Genomic DNA, 18,168 nt, shown 5'->3' on the forward strand with positions numbered 1-18,168 from the left:
TAAAGAAGAGAAGTGAAGACGTGGGAGAAACACCCTTCAGCGATTTTATGACAGTTGCATAGTTTGTCCACCAGAGGGGGTTGGAGTCGAGCCAAGGCTGCTGCATTTAGCTTTGCAGCAAAACACCCAAGATTATTTTTTAACTGCACTGTCTAGGGCTACTCGATTATGGCAAAAATGATTATCACGATTATTTTCACTGAAATTGAGATCACGATTATTTGACGATATTTATTTAACCCTTTAAGACCTACTATAGAACCAAGTCCACCAGAGCTTATATTATTTTTTTTACATGCTGTAGTGCCATTTGTGGGAGCATTTCAAGTTGCTATACATCAATACAACTGTTATAGCCCATATTTTAATAATATGTCTGCATTAAGTCCATAGTAATTACATAAATTGCAAAAAAGTGCAATAAACTACAAAAAAAAATTGAAAATCGCTTTTGTTTTGTTTACATATATTTCTACTTGGAGAAATTTAAGAGGTTTATCCCTCAAAACTTTAAATACAATAAAGTTGCAAAAAATAGTTTACAACAACAGGAAATTTATTTTGAGTGTCTTCATAGTTTTATTTTGGAGATACAGCAATTTTTATATACTGCAGGAAAAACAAAAAACAATCCTATGATGCAAATTTGCAAAGAAAACAGCATGTGCATCATTTCACTGTGGGAAGTGTTACGAACAGCTGATAGGAACGGCAAAGCGTGTTTCTGGAATATTATGTTTTTGTTCCTGCAAGCGCTTTTTATGCAATTTTTGCAAAGCTATATGTGGAACGAAACCGTGACCGAGGACAAGCTGATGGCATCAGATGTAAGTACAACTCCTCCGGTTTCATATGCAAAACAAATTATTGCGCTAGCTTACACGGTTCAGGTTCTACAGGGATTTAACAATAGTTACGCAAAACGGAGCTTACTGCTCTGACCGGCTTTAAAGGGTTAACAATGACTTTAAAAAAATAATATAAAATAGTGTGCAACACCACTGAAGTTTTTTTTTTTTTAAACTCTCTTTTCAACCAACGGCAGTCACTCTCCAAATAACTTCTGCTTAGCTTTCCGAGCTTCCCTCGGGTCCTCTTAATCAGCGGTCTCCAACCTTTTTTGCGCCACGGACCGGTTTATGCCCGACAATATTTTCACGGACCGGCCTTTAAGGTGTCGCGGATAAATGAGGGAGGGGCTAATAATCGGCTCAGTCATTTTTAATGATCGTTGAAAGCCCAGATCGTAATCGTGATTAAAATTCGATTAATTGAGCAGCCCTAGCACTGTCACATTATCTTAGTAATATGCAATTTTTTCAGATTTTTGTGTGTCTAAGAAGAAAAAAAAACTTTTGCTAATATATAAATACAGCTGGGCTCTAAACACCATCATACATCACAGATTGTGAGGTTTTAATGACTGCTGGCTTTTTCATGTTTAAACCCCACCGGTTAAATCCCCCAAATTGGTAATATATTCTTTTACACGACAAACAAGTGTGTATGTGTGTGAGCAGCGTGGGTCCGCTGTAGACTTTCTGGGTAATAAGTGAAAAGGACAGTACAGGAATAGTCCTGGTTATCAGACTGCACACTGCTCATCTCCACTAAGTCCTTTGATTCTGCACAAAAGGCATTCGGTGTATTTGATCTCTTTGATTGCGTCCAATCTTCTGCAGTGTATTACTACTGAAGTCCTCAAAGACTCAGGGCCGCGAAATGAAAACACCAAATAAGATACCTGATTAATTTAAAGAAATGAATGCAGGCCAGATTCAGTCTCCTCTTTCTCTGTGACTCCACTCGACCCCTGCCATTTGAGTTTGTAGTTACATTCCAGGTATTGTGGGAATCGTACAATGATTTAAACAGTTCACTTAAATATTATTACATACAGTGTTAACCCTGTCTTGTGGAAGGATGCAGTCAGGTTGGAATGAAATTTGCAGACAGCACTAAGCTGACTGTCATCAATCAATGCCATGTGGTGGCACACTTTGCACTGCCTTCTGTTGTCAGACATGTTGTTGCTGGTGTAGTGGGCTGCATGAGAAGCTGTCTCAGTCATAGATTTAAGCTACTCACGTCTGAGCTTCATGAAAGCTCTCGCACTCTCTTAAAGCCTCCTCAAGGGGACTTTTTGGGGGATGTTTGCATGTAAGGCACAGATGGTGGGCAACCCTGATTCACAGCCCATGTTTGCCTCCCTAAAACAGGGTTAGCATGTGATTAAGCACTGACCTCAAACCTTGCATTGTTCGAGTAAATGGTTCATCACATAGTGTTTCCCCAACACCCAAGATGATTTGTTTTTAGCCCAACAAAGAGACAGCACACAGAGAACAACTACTGAAATGATTAGTATCCATTCATCCATCCATTCTCTTCTATCCAATTAAGGTTTACAGGGGGTCTGGAGTCTATCCCAGCTGCCATAGGGCGAGAGGTGGGGTCCACCCTGAACAGGTCGCCAGTCTGTTGAAGGGTTTGAAATGAAATGCTTAACAGATTAACAAAAAACTGTTTTACCAGCTATTTTGACAATCAGTTATCAGTTATTCTTAAGATGCTTTATATTGTGAGGTACAGACAATAACAGAGAACACGCCATATGAGCAAGCACTTTCAACTGTGGGAAGGAAAAACTCCCTTTTTTTACAGGAAGAAGGACTCAGGGACGGGCAGCCAGCAGCCATGAAGGGTTGAGGGGAGACAGGAAAAACTACACACAGTGGAAGAGAGCCAGAGACTAAAAATGACTAATTATTAAATACAAAGTAGTGTGTAAACACACAGATTTCTAGAAGGGGAAATCAGAGCCTTATTCAAAAAAATCTAAAAATATCAAAACATTTTTTCTTCTGGGTCTCAGCTTATTTATTTATTTTTTTCAAAGCAGATGTCAGATATTACATACACAAGTGTTTATTAGTCAGCCTATAGTACCGTACAAGCTCTGTTACAGTATGGATGTAGATCGCTGATGGTTGCCCCCCTGCACTGGGTGCTAAGGGGATTTTATGGCTTGTGATCTGACAGCGTTCATCCCAGTAATCCTATTACTCTGACTGCTGCTTTGCCAGACTACTGCTTTGGACAGAGTCACACTCAGCATCCCTGTATCAGCCAGATGCCTTCGTTTACCCCCTTTCTGTATGATGCCCTGTTGCCCCAGTGGCTCCACCTGCCATTTCAGACACACAGTTTGGTTTCAGTTTTCATTGGTGCTTTTTTAAACAGAAACACTCCGGCCTAGATGGCGTCTTTATTGTAATATAAACCCCTGGCTAAATCGATCCTGAGTGGTATCCAGACAGCCGTGCGCTTTATAAATGACACAGAGGGCTATTATTTGCATCACTGTTGTCAACCATACCGAGCAGGTAAAATTATCCAACAGATTCAGCTGTTCAGATTCATCATCAGGGCCAGATTTCCTTTCCTTGAGAACTGTGTTTAACTATAAAGAATGAATAATTTTTACCCACACTCTTTGGAATAAGTCTGATTATGACCTTCAAAACACCAACAAGTGTTCATAGTATCACATTTAATGTAGATTATTTCCATAATTTTAACAAAACTGCACAAGTTTCAGACACTGTCACTGTCTCTTAACCTCCTAGGACCAGCGTCCACATATGTGGACATCACATTTTGGGTTATTTAGACCAAAATACTCAATTTTGCTCTACAAGGGCCTGATATCCACTTACGAGGACATTATGCTGCTACTGTTCTATCAAGATTTTAAACGAATATCCTCATATGTGGCTCTTATTTTTCTTAAAAACAAAAATAAGGTAAAAAAAAATAATCTGGTAATTCTTTGGTTTTACATTCATCGGGCTCCAATATGCACAAATATCAAAGAGAAATTAAAAATGCATGCTGTGGAAGAGTTCGGGTCCTAGGAGGTTAATGCAGCACTGGGTACTGAGATGCGTGTTGGTACAGTTCGCCCTCGCTTCCATTTTTTCAGATGTCAAGACATGCCTGATTAATTCCTCTGTTTTACACAACGTGTTAAAGCGCACCTGAAACACAAAGAAGTGTGTAACTCACTCTTTTAAGATAAGGGTTTTTCTAAGTTGTGAAATAACATGAATAACAGCCTCAGCTCCTCGTTCACCTTCAGCCTGTTTCTCATTGAGTGCAAGTGCTTGGCATGCTCAGGTTGTTCCTTTGTATTTCCTCCCTTCCCATGTGACTAACCCCGAGTAGCTGCCGTCAGCGCCCTGGGACTGGCTGTCCTTTCACCGTGCCTGTCAGTGACTCACTCAAGCGTGTGCCCATTCTCACTCCAAGGGCGCCAGCGCTCGAGGAGTGCCTGCCTTGGCCCTTACTGGGGCTTAGCTGCTTCTTCTGACAAGTCTGCCTCAAGTGTAGTTGAATCCTCTCCAAAGGTACTCACATCTCACGTCACGCTCGCTGCTTACCATCCGCGGAAGGTTTTCATCTTGACCTTGCCGCTTTCGTTTCAAACGTAACGACACGATGGCGATCAATCCATGCGCTCCGTTGTATTCGCTTCCCAGACTTTCATTCTTTTCCTCTCCCCCCTGCACAGATGCACGAGCACGAGCTGTGATGGTCAATTCTGTCTGTCAGTCACTGTAAACAGACTTGCGGTGTAAGTAATGAAAGCCATTTATCTAGAAAAGTAACAGCTGGAGGTCCCAGATGGAGCTGGTGGAGAGTCGGGACCAGCTGGTGAAGCCTGTATTCCTGGTAGAAGATTGTCACTAAAGTCCCAAAATAAACATGCTGAGGTCAGGTTAAAGAAGAGTAAATGACGGTGAAGCAGCGTAAACAAAGCCCTTCGATCAACACTGTGCCATGTTCTACTGAAGAAAAAAAGCTGCAGTTATTTAACAGCCTCCCGTCTTGCGCGTAAGCCCGCTGTCATGGAGGAGCCCCTATTTAGCAGGCCGTTAAGTATTCTGTTTTCTGCTAACACCCGCTCTCTCTTGAGAAAAGACTGCTGCTGCTCACTGGGGGCTGCAAACAGGAGTAATATCATTACACAGTAGAGAGCAGTCAGCACACGCGTTATTTCTCTTCATTTTGTCCCCTCAAACACACATATATATCTATATATAGAGAGAGAGATATGTAACGTCGCCGGGGTAAAGAAAAATAAAACTCCCCTCCATTTCTGATCTAGGCCAAGGTCGTTTTCTGGGGTAATTGCACCGACACACACATTCCTGCTGACTAACGATGAGACGTGCCAGGAGGTCTGGGCATCTCTGCTATCGTGAGAGTCACTCTGTCCTCCCTGTCTGGCCTCAGGAGTGACCGGCAGCAGCAATTTAAGCTCCACTTTCTGTTCAACTCATGCAGCAAAGTACATTTTCTTCATTTTTAATTGAATTTCGTTTTTTTCCCCCAGTAATTTGATTTCCCACCCCTCTTCCAAAAAAAATCTTTATTTTCATGTTAAATGTTCAGCTGTTGGAGTAGCTAGTCTGTCTTCCTGCCTCAGTTCTGCTCCCAACAGTCATCTCATTGTACCCTGAATCCAGGAAAAAAAGCAGTGAAATTCCTTGGAACTCCCCAAATCTGGGGAATTATAATGAAGCCGTTGCTAGGTTGCGATCTATAGGGCCTATTGTGGATTCCTGTATGGATTCAATGGTACAACGGGGAGCATGAGTGACCCACAATGCACCTCGCATTCCACTGCTTTTCAGGATTGCTGAAAGCGGGGAAGGGTTGCGAGTGGGAGTCGGGGGTGCGCCCTTCTCATTCCATGATTTTTATTTGCCCAACCTAAAACCCTCCTCATTTATTCATTCTTAAAATGTCCATTAACATCAAGCAGGAGGGGGAAAAATGTCCTTTTCCAACCTCTCATTTTAATTTTCTCAGAAGCCAGAATTTGAAACATGAATCGAGTAATGTTAACTGTAGGACTCGGTGGCCTTTCATTTAGAGGTTGCTGGCAGGTACCATTTGGGACCCGGAGGTTTATTTACAGTATCTGCAGTGTAATTACTTCCACATAATGACTGGGAGCTCTGTTCTTTGCTCTGCATCCTCTCAAGAAAAAAGGGATATCAGTCACATCTTTGTCTCTTTTTCGTCTTTATATATGTACAGTAAGAATACTAAGAATAGAAAGATTACTGATCACATTCAGGGTGAAAATGGGCGTTACTTGTATACAAACACTATCTGAATTCTCCCATGATCACCATACAGGGTTAATTTAGGTAGCAGGGTCTATAGTATTATAATGTTTCTGATATCTGTATTTAAGGTAATCTAATGGTTTAATGGAGATTTTTAGCATGTAGCATGGTAACATTTGCTCATTAACACTGAACTAAAGGTGCACCTGACTGTCCAGGCCAGTCAAAGTCCTGGCTAGTCAAAGTCTAGCAGACATTTCAGTGATAAAATGTAGCATCACAGTGACGCTCGAGGGAAAATTAGGAAAGGTAACAGGATTTGTCTTTTGGACATGAATGTCAAAGCTGCTGTAATCCATCCACTAGCTACTGAGATATTTCAGTCTGGGACAAAGTCGTGTACTAACATTGCAGGCCTTACAACCACATGAATAGATAGTCTTACATATTAAAGCTATTTTCCAAAATTTTAGTATCATTCTGAGGGCATTGCAGTTTGTCAGATAAACAATCTCAAGTATCTGATCTGGCTGCGGCTCTCATTGCCTTGAAGCTATTAAATATTTAATTACTCACAAATTGAAAATGCTCTGTAACCTTTTTTTGTCTTGCCTTCTTATACTTTCCTAATAAAAAGTGATTGATCTCTCTCCTTTGGTTTAATCTTCCTCTGTGTTTCTCTGTTGTAAAATAGCTAGCTCAAAACAAAATATAACAGTGATCTGAAATGTTCTACTGAGAGTGAGTTTTCCCTTCCTCGTTTTGTGCACATAGCAACTTCCATCACTATTCTTTCTGACACTTTCATAATAGATTGCAGAGAGGAAACGCTGACTGGAATTTGTTACGCTGTCTGGGAAGACTGATGAGTCTGAAGGCTTAAATGCTCACATCCAGGCTGAGAACGGTCTGAAGTAAATGCTCTCAGTATGTTCGCCTTGAGCTTTTACATTGCTGTAGTACTGCAACACTCACTGTCAGCATTGCAACTAAAGTTTTATGGTTAAAACCTAAGTCTTTGAAGGGAGATTTTTAGCTCATGTGCCTTTGCATGTCTGTTCAGTCTTCATTAGTCATGCACCTTTCATTACATTTCAGATCTTATTCCTCTCACGTGAGCCTGTAAATCTGGTTACCTAAATTTCTCTAACCTAATTCAGAAAGTTTCAGCATCCGTAGCAGCGCGCTAAAGTGAACTAAGCTCTTCTCTGGAATATCCTGAGGGTTTTCAGAGCTGACATATGCAACGGCTTAGTGCATCTTGTGTCATGAGCTTTTAATTGTTTGTTCTGATGTCAATACCGGGAAAACCATAACAATGCAAGTGCATTAAAAAGCCTTAATATTTCAAAACACTTTGCACTTAAGCAAAGAAAATATAAAAATGTCATACTTTGGATGAAGTTGCAAAATCCCACTTTGCTTCACCATAATTCTGGCATAAACTGTGAATTATAAATGAGCTGTGTGAGTGTTCTCACATCCTTGTGCAAGTACAGTATAAAGGTAGTTTCGTGTCTCCTGTTTTGGTATTTATTAGACCTCACAGTGTAGATCAATGTATGGAGGATATTTTTGTTCTATTTTGTATTCCTCTGTCTTACATTAGATTGGTGTTGCAGATTTTTGTTAGGCTTTGGAACTGTTAGTTAGTGTTAGTACTTAGGTAATTCAATTTTCAGTTCAATTCAATTTTATTTATATAGTATTTATATAGGCTGCTATCATGACCGGTTGGGGGTGAAGGGAGGAAGGCAGGACAAAAAATACTTGGAAGAGTGTCAGAGATTAATAATAACTAATAGCTCGCAAGCTAAAGTATTTTAGTCATTGTCATAGCAGTTGTGTTGTTTAGGTTTTAATTTCTGGTTTATGACCAGACACTAGCCTCATGATGCTAAAGTATGACTCTGATGCTAGTTTGCTGCATGTTAGTATTTAGCTCAGAGCACCTCTATGACTGTGACAGTCCTCTTTTTTTAGCTCTCGGTTTTTTTTATTCCTCAGTCTTACATTAGAAATCTGTTGCAGAAATCTGTTGGTCTTGGAGCCCCAAAAATCTTTCAGAAGTTAATTCTGTTACTTTCAGGACTTACGTTTAGCTTGTAAGCTAAATTGCTTTAATCATTGTCATAGTAGTTGTATAGTGTAGTCTGTACTATCTTGCTGATAGTGATTTTTTACACAGCGTGGCTCTCAAAAAATAAAGAAATGATTTAAATTCTGGTTTATGACCAAACACTAGCCTTGTGATGCCAAAATATGACAGTAAACACCAAGAATGCATGCTAGTTTTTTTTTTCTCATGTGGTGAATTTGCCCTGTAGAGTCTATTATTTCTTGCATGCTCCATTTGCCTGTCACTTTGTTGCTGGAACGTGAAAGTGAATTTCCCCAATGAGGGACAATAAAGAATATTTCTATTCTATTCTAGTATTTAGCTGAAAGCACTGCTATGGCTGTGACGGTACTCTTTTTTTGAATCCTGACTAGAATTTCTTTCTGTTTCTGCAGTGCATTTCTCTGTCCTCTTCCACTTTAAAGACCTATTCTCTGTTTAATCAGCTCTCTCAGGACTCCTTTCTGTATAATTAGAGACTGAAACTTTAATCACCATGGATCCAGGGCTGAGAGAGCAGGGCAAATAGACACAAGGAGAAAATCATCACAAAACACGGAAACGGGTGACAAAAATGACTTCATCGAGTCACAACAGTTATATACTCTGTCTTTGGAGACATTCAGAGTGTGAATATATATAAGGTTAAAATACAACACAGATGTGACTCAGAATCATATCTGTTAGGTCTTGAATTCATAAGGCTCAGCTAATTGCTATTTACTACCATTGTGTAGCTGAATTAAAAGGTCACAATTTCCGGGGGGTCCTTACGTAACAACGGTTGTCTCTTAACCTCCTTTCCGGTTGTCTCTTTGTATCTGCTCGCCTCTCCTCCTATGTTCTCTCTTCCATTTTATAGGCTTCTTACCCTTCTTTGTCTCTATACTTTTATTCACATTTATTTTGCATGCCAACATCTTATATTCTCTTCTCTTCCATTCTTTTTACTCATTCAACGAACTGAAGTATAATCACATTTGCAATATAATATAGAAAATTTACTTTTGTCAGACAAGTTTTTTGCTGAGATTTAGAAGAAAATATATGAATCTGACTGCATTTGGATACATGAGTGTACTTTGGTTTTGGTACAACTAGATAAGCAACTTCAATGATGCTGAAGGCTTTTTTTATATTAAGATGGAGGAAGGGGAGCTGTGGAAGTTGTTTAAGTTGAGCTGAGTTGAGTTTTCTAAGCTAATCACAATCATGTTCAACTCCAATCAACTCCAGGCCTTGAGGGCTGGTGTTCCTGCAGGTTTTAGATGTGTCCTTGAACCAACACAGCTGATTTAAATGGCTAAATTAGCTCCTCAACATGTCCTGAAGTTCTCCAGAGGCCTGGTAATGAACTAATCATGTGATTCAGGTGTGTTGACCCAAGGTGAGATCTAAAACCTGCAGGACACCGGCCCTCGAGGCCTGGAATTGCCCACCCCTGTTCTAGATAGTAAGGTCTCAACATTTCCCCTCTGCAGCTGAATTTCATCTCATATTGCAGGCATATGTTACCAAATATAGTCCACAAAATATAGGCATTTTGGGACATGAAAGATGGATGTTTCCTGCGGCCTCACTGTAAGCCATTATAGCTGGTAGCTCACAAGAGTTGCTTCTTATTTATAACTGATCTGAGTCGACAGGCCAGACTTGCTAACTTCCTCGGCAGAGTGCCTGGCCAGCTGATGAGGTGGAAATGTGTTAGTCACTCTGTGCAGACACAGCTGTTGTGTACTTCTCAGCTAACAGAATGGAGACAAACCCATACCCAAGGCCTTGTACTTAAATGTTGTTTAATTTAGTAGGATAGTTTGTGTTCCAAGAAGAGATGTGGTTCAGCTCTGCAAGGCCACAGTCTTTATAACACGATACTCGATGTACTCGACTTGCATTGCAGCTGAGGGGCTGTTTTGTCTGTCTCTGAGAGCTTTGGCGAAGTGTTTTTTTTCTTGGCTGCAACTGTTTATCGGACTTGATCAGAATTCTTATTGCAAACTGCCAAGCCATTAAAAATGCTGATAAATTAAAGTGCACTGCTGTTTTTGTTTTAATGCTGATAGATTGTTCTCTTAATGCTGCCACCCTGCCAAAGCAAGACATCTCTCACTGCAGTGAAGAACTGGAGTTGTTGGTATATGTGTGCGATGCGACTGTATAACAAGTATGAAACACAATGTCAGAGTGAATTTTAAGTGAAATACAGCAACCAAAATCCCTCTAATCACGTTCAGTGTTGGGTTTGAGCACGTGATTGACTGATTCGGTAGATGCATTAATGAGCAGCTGAACAGGTGTATGTAAAAAGTGACTGGTGAATGTAGTTTCTAAGCATTTTTCCAAAGGTATCTGATTTCATCCTGCATGTGTCTTCAGATAATCATCTGCAAGCAAACAGATGGAATTAGGAAATTGCTATAAAAGACTTATTTTCTATGATCATTCACTATTGTGCAGTCTAATTCTTTTTTTTTTTTTTTTTTTTTTTTTTTTTTTTTTTTGCCTGTCCCGTTTGGCTCTTTTGCCATCAGAATTGTTGTCTAAAGGCAAAGAAAGATGCCCAACGGATTTACTTTACCAAACTGACCATCCCAGCCTTGCCGTAATGGTCCATTTGATTCACCTTTTATTGTTTATTTTATTTTCACTTACTGAATACGGGACAGACTTGACTGGGGGAAAGAAGGGGAGAAAGAAAGAGGGAAAGAGAAACAGCTGAGAAGAGGGACGGGGGAGAAGGGCAAAAGACAAAAACCAACAGAATGAGCAGAAAAAAAAAAAGAAATAAAAAATGCATATATCAATCACCTGGGTCACCTGCTGAGAAAGAAAAAAGAAAACAAGCAGAAGAGAACAAGAGTAATAGAATAAACAACATCACAATGATATATGGGAATATGACAGTAAATACTAAATATTAAACATTATTGTGCAGCACATAAGATCAACAGAACACAGTGTGCTTTGAGGTAGGAGCCAAAAAGGGTGTAGTTTGTGGGTGTGATCACCCGTGTGTACACCTGTGAGCATGGACGCGCTTGTTTTTTTAAAAGGTTCCTTCATGTAATGATCTGCTAGAGGGTGTGGGGGGGCCACAGCCCCGTCCTCCAGGGCATGAAGCAGGTATGGAGGAGATCAAAACTCCAGACATCCAGAGGCCCCCAGAACACAAGAGACCATGGAAGACCAACAGAGGGGCAGCCGCGCCACTGTCCCAGAAAGAGCTGAGGAGAGTCCCAGATGAGGGCTCACTCAGCAGCCGCGGAGCAGAAGCCAGGGGGAGTTGCAGTGACGCGCCCGTGAGCTCCGCCGGCAGCCAGCTGCGCCTGAGTGACCGAGCCCCAGGCCGAGAGGCCGGGGGCACCCCACCTCCGAAGTGGCCCGAGCGAGCCCCAGGCTCCAGGCCCCGATAAGCGGCCGCCAAGGAGTGAGCCGGTGTGTACCTGGACGCCCATCCCCGGACACAAAGAACCACCAACGCACCGACGTCTGAGGGGGTCCGCCACTGGCAGGGGAAGTGGTGGTAGGGGGAGATAGGCCTCCAAACCTTGGAGGGCCTGAGATGTCCCCAGAGAGGTGGCGCCTGACACCCAACCTGACATATAGACACAGACATACAGGCACACACAGATACAAACATCCATTCCCACCCTCATGCTCTCATATGCACTTACTCCACACTCAACCAACGTGGAGACAGACATAAAGAGACGCTGTACACACGATCACACTCCCCAAGCGTACTCTACAAACCGGGTCTAGGTACCCTTTCACCTGGAGGGGGGAACTGCACCCAGACCCAGGTGGTGTTACCCTTTTCCCTGCGGTGGGGGGAGGCAGACCGCCCCGACTCCGCAGCAGCAGGGAGGCCCCACACTCCAGACCGCAGTCGGACGGCCAACTCCTCCTCCTAGCCCCCCCGCTCCAGCAGGTCGCAGAGAACGGGGGTGAGAGAAGACTCCAAACCTCCCTCCACCCGCTCATTGTAGTGTTGATGCATGTGTGTTCTAAGGTGCATTTAAAACCCAGGAGGGCTTGGAGCTACCTGCCAGAGAGCAGCAGGTAAGCGCATGGTCCCTCCTGCTGGCCCTCAATGTCTACGTGTATTTAACCTTGAGAGGTGGGCAACGACGCCAGGGGTGGGGTGTACACCCTGATGGTACTTTTGGTGCAGTCTAATTCTTACTTAGTTAAAGCTCCACTACTGCAGCAGTCACATTTCTATCCTGCAGAAAAGATAAGATGCTCTTTATGTATGCATGATTAATATTCCGATCTGCTTTTTTTCATTTACTTTCCCAGTACGAATTCAAGGCCAAGAACATCAAGAAGAAAAAGGTCAGCATCGTGGTGTCTGTGGACGGGGTCAAGGTGATGCTAAGGAAGAAACAGAAGGCAAGCTACCAGAATCCAAAATGACCGTTTTCTCCTGGATTCAGAAATGAAGCACCACCACGAGAATATTAGAACTGAGATATAAGCTCTTTCTTTTCATTCACAGAGAAAGGAATGGACATGGGATGAGAGCAAAATGCTGATCATGCACGATCCAATATACAGGTCAGTGCACCCCTCGAAACAAGTTCATATCTTCATATATAAACAAGCAATAACATCTCATCTTCCCTTTTTCGGTTATAGACTCAGAGGATAAAGCTGCCTGATATTCAGCACAGTCTGTTCTTTGCTCTCTGCATCTTGATGTATGCTTTACCCAAAGTAATTGCTTTGAGTAGACTACAGGTTATACAGTGTACCCCTCTAAGTGGATATTTTGTCCTTTACTGCGGGCCCAGTGGATGTAGCTTTTGCATGCTTTACATGTCCTCACGTGTACGTTGCTATACATAATGGGTGGCTATATATGGAAAACGAGGCCTACATTCATAATACATAGGGGACAGCTTATGCATGCACTGTAGTTAGTGAAGCATGTTTCTGTCATTGTTTAATTTTTTTTTAGTCAAACAGTCACCAGTTGACAAGGTGAAGATGTCACCTGCTCCCAAGCGATTTAACTGTAACGTGTCAAAATTGTACTGCATATCAGATGCTAGTAGGAGCAAGGTTTGTGTGCAGTCAGAGATTTGAGTGCAAGTTCATGTAAATTATGGATAAATCTGTGGGAGGATCTCATTTGGCAGAACCACACCTCACCAAGGGTCTTAGTGATGTTCAATGTAATTATCCTTTCTGTGTGTGTAAGTGTGCTTTTTGAGCAGTAGGTCGCTATAATTTGTTTGCCTGCTTCCCAGTGGAGACATTTGACAGTAGAGGAGCTAGAAACAGATGAAACATTGACCTGTGCCAGTTTACTGCACTGGCAGTAGTGTAGTATCAACCACGACATAATGTCTGTACAGTATAAGCCACAGTAGTGTAGTACAGTAGCAGGTGTCTTTGAAAAAGCACTTTGAGCACAGTATTGCTCTTTTACTTGATTCTGAAGAAGGTGAATTATTTGTGCTTCATTAATGGCTCCACACCCTCATGATATAGGATTTTAAGACCGATAACAAAGCCAAGGTTCTGCGATCACGTTAAAGCCACTAATATTTTTTTCTTTTAGAAAAAAAAAGTCCCTTTCAGTTGTTATGTGTAGTTATTTATTAATTAATTTATTAACTTATTTATGCTCTGCCTGGCTCTGCTGATTGTTTGTGACACTCCAAACACACGTTGCCAGTGGGGAAGTTGCAAAGTGCCCTCCGGTGGACAAACTATGCAACATCAACATAGACAAAGTAGTTGAACGGTGTTTCTCCTGTTTTTTTCAGCCATAATAAACGCCAATACTGAATTATTTGCAGATAAGCAAAAGGCAAATATCCTGGCGCTGCTAAATCAGTGGGGCTCCACTCATTTATTTGCTATTAGATACAAATGCCTAATATTAAAAGGCAAGAGAGTTTTTTTTAAATCAGCTGTTGTGTTTTCAGGATTTTCTACGTATCACATGACTCCCAGGACTTAAAGATCTTCAGCTACATTGCAAGAGATGGCTCCAGTAATTCCTTCAGATGCAACGTCTTCAAGTCAAAGAAGAAGGTACAGTTTGACTGGCTCACACGTCTTCTAACCAGACTCATGAAAAGCTTATTATGGGTCCCCGCTATGTCCACTATGATAGTTACAGCCATTTGAAGTTAGGGCCAGCAGAGCTTGGTTACAGGGGCCTTTAGAGGCAGAAGAAAGAAAACACTATGCAGAAGACATCAGGTCTGGTAGTTTAGTATTCTGTGATTTTCACTTTGCTGTTTCATTCAAGAATATTTCATTCTGATGATATCAGCTCTGTTATTCGATATTTGGTTTTAAATTTGATTTAAGATTCAATTTGTAGTGGCTTATTTAATATTCGGTGGCTTACCAGATCCACAGCATGCTGTGAATACAGAACAGATGCACTCAAGGACAAAGATTACAGCTGCATATTTGAGACAAGGATTTCTTTACTTTTCCCCATTTTAGGTTCTTTTTATATGTCCGCAGTTTTTTTGCAAGTTACTGCTGCTCTGGTTTTTACATCAGTCATGAAAATTGTGCCACAAAGGGGATTTTGTTTTTGTCCAATTCATAAAATGTCAAAATTACTAATAGTTCATATTTAAAACTTGTATTAGGCTGATCAGTGTAACTGACTTATTATGCTGTACTTCTGCTCTAAGCATTGATTTCTATCACAATGTTCCTCTTTTCTGTGGCAGACACAGGCCATGCGTATCGTGCGAACAGTAGGTCAGGCGTTTGAGGTGTGCCACAAGCTCAGCCTGCAGCACGCCGAGCAGGACGCTGACGGGCAGGCTGACGGAGAAAGTGACAAGTCAACAGAGGAGCCCAGCAGCCACGGTGAGGACAACATGATGAGATTTACTAATTTTTCTGTCAGTTCTAATTCAGCTTACTATCTACACGTTTATTTATTTATTATAATAAATATGACATTAAAATGGAGCAGCACTGTTACCTCACAGCAAGATGTTCCTGGGCTCAAATGGCCATGGACACTCCGTGTTTGGGTTATCTCAGAGCACTCCGGCTTCCTCCCAAGACATGCAGTTAGTGAGGTTAGGTTAACTGATGATTCTAAATTGCCCATAGGGCTACAGGTGAGTACTAATAGTTGTCTCTCTCTGTGTTAGCCCTGCACCAGATTGGCGACCTGTCCAGGGTGTACCCCGCGCTTGCCCTATTGCACCTGATCTAAATGCTATAATATACAGTTGGTGCAAAATTTCCATAAAAACATCAAGAGAAAACTGAAAATATTATTACGGTTTTACTTAAGCTTACACTTGATTGAGATGGAGATGTTGATATATACATAAAAGTAGAGGAAGGTCGGGAAAGTCATCAGTTTGGCAAGTTTCTGGTCATAAACCAAAGCTGGGTGACATGAAAAATCAGGAGATTGCCAGCATAATCAGTATTAGTGCTTAGGATTTTCTGGAAACATGACTGTTTGTGTATATTGTGGACTACAGTGTATGTTTTTAAGGACTTTAAAGAACATAGATTTTTTTTTAAAGGCAAGCTTAAAAATAAGAAAAGAAACCATTCCACGTTAAATTTGGGGAACACTGGAAAAGTGAGTATTTATGAGCGACATTGGTCACTTAGGTTTGACTTTGCCTTTCTTCAGTCTGATTACATGCTTTTTCATGGCATAAATTGAACTGTCAAATCTCACCATCCGATTCATTTAGAACAGTGATTGAATGGTAACAGGCACATGACTGGTTACACCGGGATGTAAATGAATCTAAGGAACAACTTTAAGATAATATGTAATGTTTGAGTGTTTTCCAAGGCCTCGTGCTGAGTACAGTTTGTGTAGGTAGGATGGGGGAAGCAGTGGGAAAGATTCCCATGATTACAGCTTTCAGGTTACTGGAGAAAAAAAAACTGGGTGATTGCCAGTGTTGCATGTAATGAGGGTAATTTTCAAAGTGACTGAAATGTTATCTGACATAAGAGAGCTATTCATGATGTGTGTGCTTGAAATAGCATTATTATAGAGTTATATAAATTTGGGCCGTGTTTGTTTGATAGGCGCTTGTTCAGTAAATGACTCTTTAAGTTGGACATGTGAGAGAACATCTAGCATGTACCAGATGTGGACATTTTTGTGTATTCCTCTACAGGTCGCACACTGACGGGGGCAGAGCGAGGGGAAGATGAGCAGGACAGCAAACATGAGGGACGGCGAGGAGGAGAAGATCCTGCAGCTGGCAGCTCTCTGTGTGAGAAGGCAGTGAGCGAAATTCTCCAGAGCTTGGCTGAACTCAACGTCGTCAAGCCTGGACAGACCATCATGGTAAGATACTGTAAGACAAAGCTGGAACAGGTTTGACATATCAGGTACATGAACATACAGAAACATGTTGTTTTATTATTCATGAAGCTCAGGATATTTCACCTAATACACAGGTTTTTATTTTATGATATATTTCCCTTTCTGAAAAGCCATCAGTCTTACTCTGTATTGCACACAGAAGTTATGGTAACATTTTGTATGTCAGCATCTTATTTATTTTTCAAACTCACACGATTACATTTGGACAACACGTTAGAGCTGGAAGGGTTTATTTCCCATTTCCAGCATTAAGAGAATGAAATAAATTCCAGCCGAACAGCCTCGTTCACATACAGTCTACTGCAATAAGTGGACGCATACATTCATTTGATTACTGTAGAGAGGCAGTTTTTGTTGTTTTATTGGAGGTAAGGTAAGATGAGCATGGGAGCCAGTCGATGGTATCGGTTCCTTCATCCTCCAGAAACGTGCATATTTTTGCCACATGAAGCCCAGCATTGTCAGGTGGAGCCCAGAACTCATTGCACCAACACAGGGTCTCATGATGGATCCAAGGATTTTATCCCAATACCTAATGACAGTCAGGGTGCCGTTACTTAGTTTGTAGCAGTGTATGCATCCCTCCATGGATATGCCTCCTCAGAGCATCACTGACGCACCACCAAACCAGTCAGACAGATAACATAACGTTCTCCATGGCTTATCCAGACCCTTTCATGTTTGTCACATGTACTCTGGGTGAACCTGCTGCCATCTATGAAAAGCACAGGGCACTAGTTTTAGCTCCACTTCTGATATTTCATGACAACTGCCAGTCGGGCTCCATGGTGTCAGGCAGTGAACACAGGGCCCACTAGAGGATGACAGGCCCTTAGGTCACCCTCGTGAATACTACTTCTGATTGTTTGGTCAGAGACGTTCATGCTGGTTGTCATTTTGTAGCTCTGGCAGTTCTCATCCTTTTACTCCTTACACAAAGGAGCAGATACCTGTCCTGCTGATGGGTTAAGGACCTTCTACAGCGCTGTCCAGCTCTACTACAGCAATTGTCTGTCTCCAGGAATCTCCTCCATGCTATTGAGACCGTGCTGGGGGACAGCAAACCTTTTGGCAATGGCACGTGTTGATGTTGAATCCTGGAGGAGTTAGACTCATGCTACCATTTCAATGGCCTCCACCTACAAAACAGTCAATAATATAAAGCGCCTTGAGGCGACTGCTGTTGTGATTTGGCGCTATATAAATAAAATTGAATTGAATTGAATTGAATACAAAACCATTTCTGTTTTGTGTCCCATTGTTCCCCCTCTGTCGATAATTTCATTAACACCAAAGCAGCTGAAACTGATCAACACCCCCCTAACTCACCTGATCCATATCCCACAAATTAACCGACTTGATGCTGTACTCTGATTAAAAATTCCCCTTTCAATTTAATGCAACAATGAGAAACAAGCTAAAAAAAAAAACTGCCTTAATTGGCATCATTCATAAGCACAATCTCAGTTATAACAAAAAGTCTGTTTGTTTTGAAAAATCACACAAAGAAGCAGCACAAGCCAGGTCTTACTTACGGAGAGTACAGGGACTAT

At 41.6% G+C, this 18,168-nt stretch overlaps 1 protein-coding gene across 1 annotated transcript in view; it reads left to right on the top strand.

Annotated features, from left to right (window-relative positions):
- The window catches only part of LOC308391975 (carboxyl-terminal PDZ ligand of neuronal nitric oxide synthase protein), a 55,387-nt gene that overhangs the window by 17,266 nt on the left and 19,953 nt on the right, over positions 1–18,168 (top strand). Inside the window, exons 3-7 of the mRNA XM_080874815.1 lie at positions 12,562–12,654; positions 12,761–12,819; positions 14,199–14,307; positions 14,967–15,108; positions 16,404–16,576. Of these exons, the coding sequence (XP_080730941.1) occupies positions 12,562–12,654; positions 12,761–12,819; positions 14,199–14,307; positions 14,967–15,108; positions 16,404–16,576 (576 nt within the window). The remainder of the gene's footprint in view (positions 1–12,561; positions 12,655–12,760; positions 12,820–14,198; positions 14,308–14,966; positions 15,109–16,403; positions 16,577–18,168) is intronic.

The sequence above is a fragment of the Rhamphochromis sp. 'chilingali' genome (assembly GCF_963969265.1).
Source record: "Rhamphochromis sp. 'chilingali' genome assembly, chromosome: 2".
In the NCBI taxonomy this organism is placed as follows: domain Eukaryota; kingdom Metazoa; phylum Chordata; class Actinopteri; order Cichliformes; family Cichlidae; genus Rhamphochromis; species Rhamphochromis sp. 'chilingali'.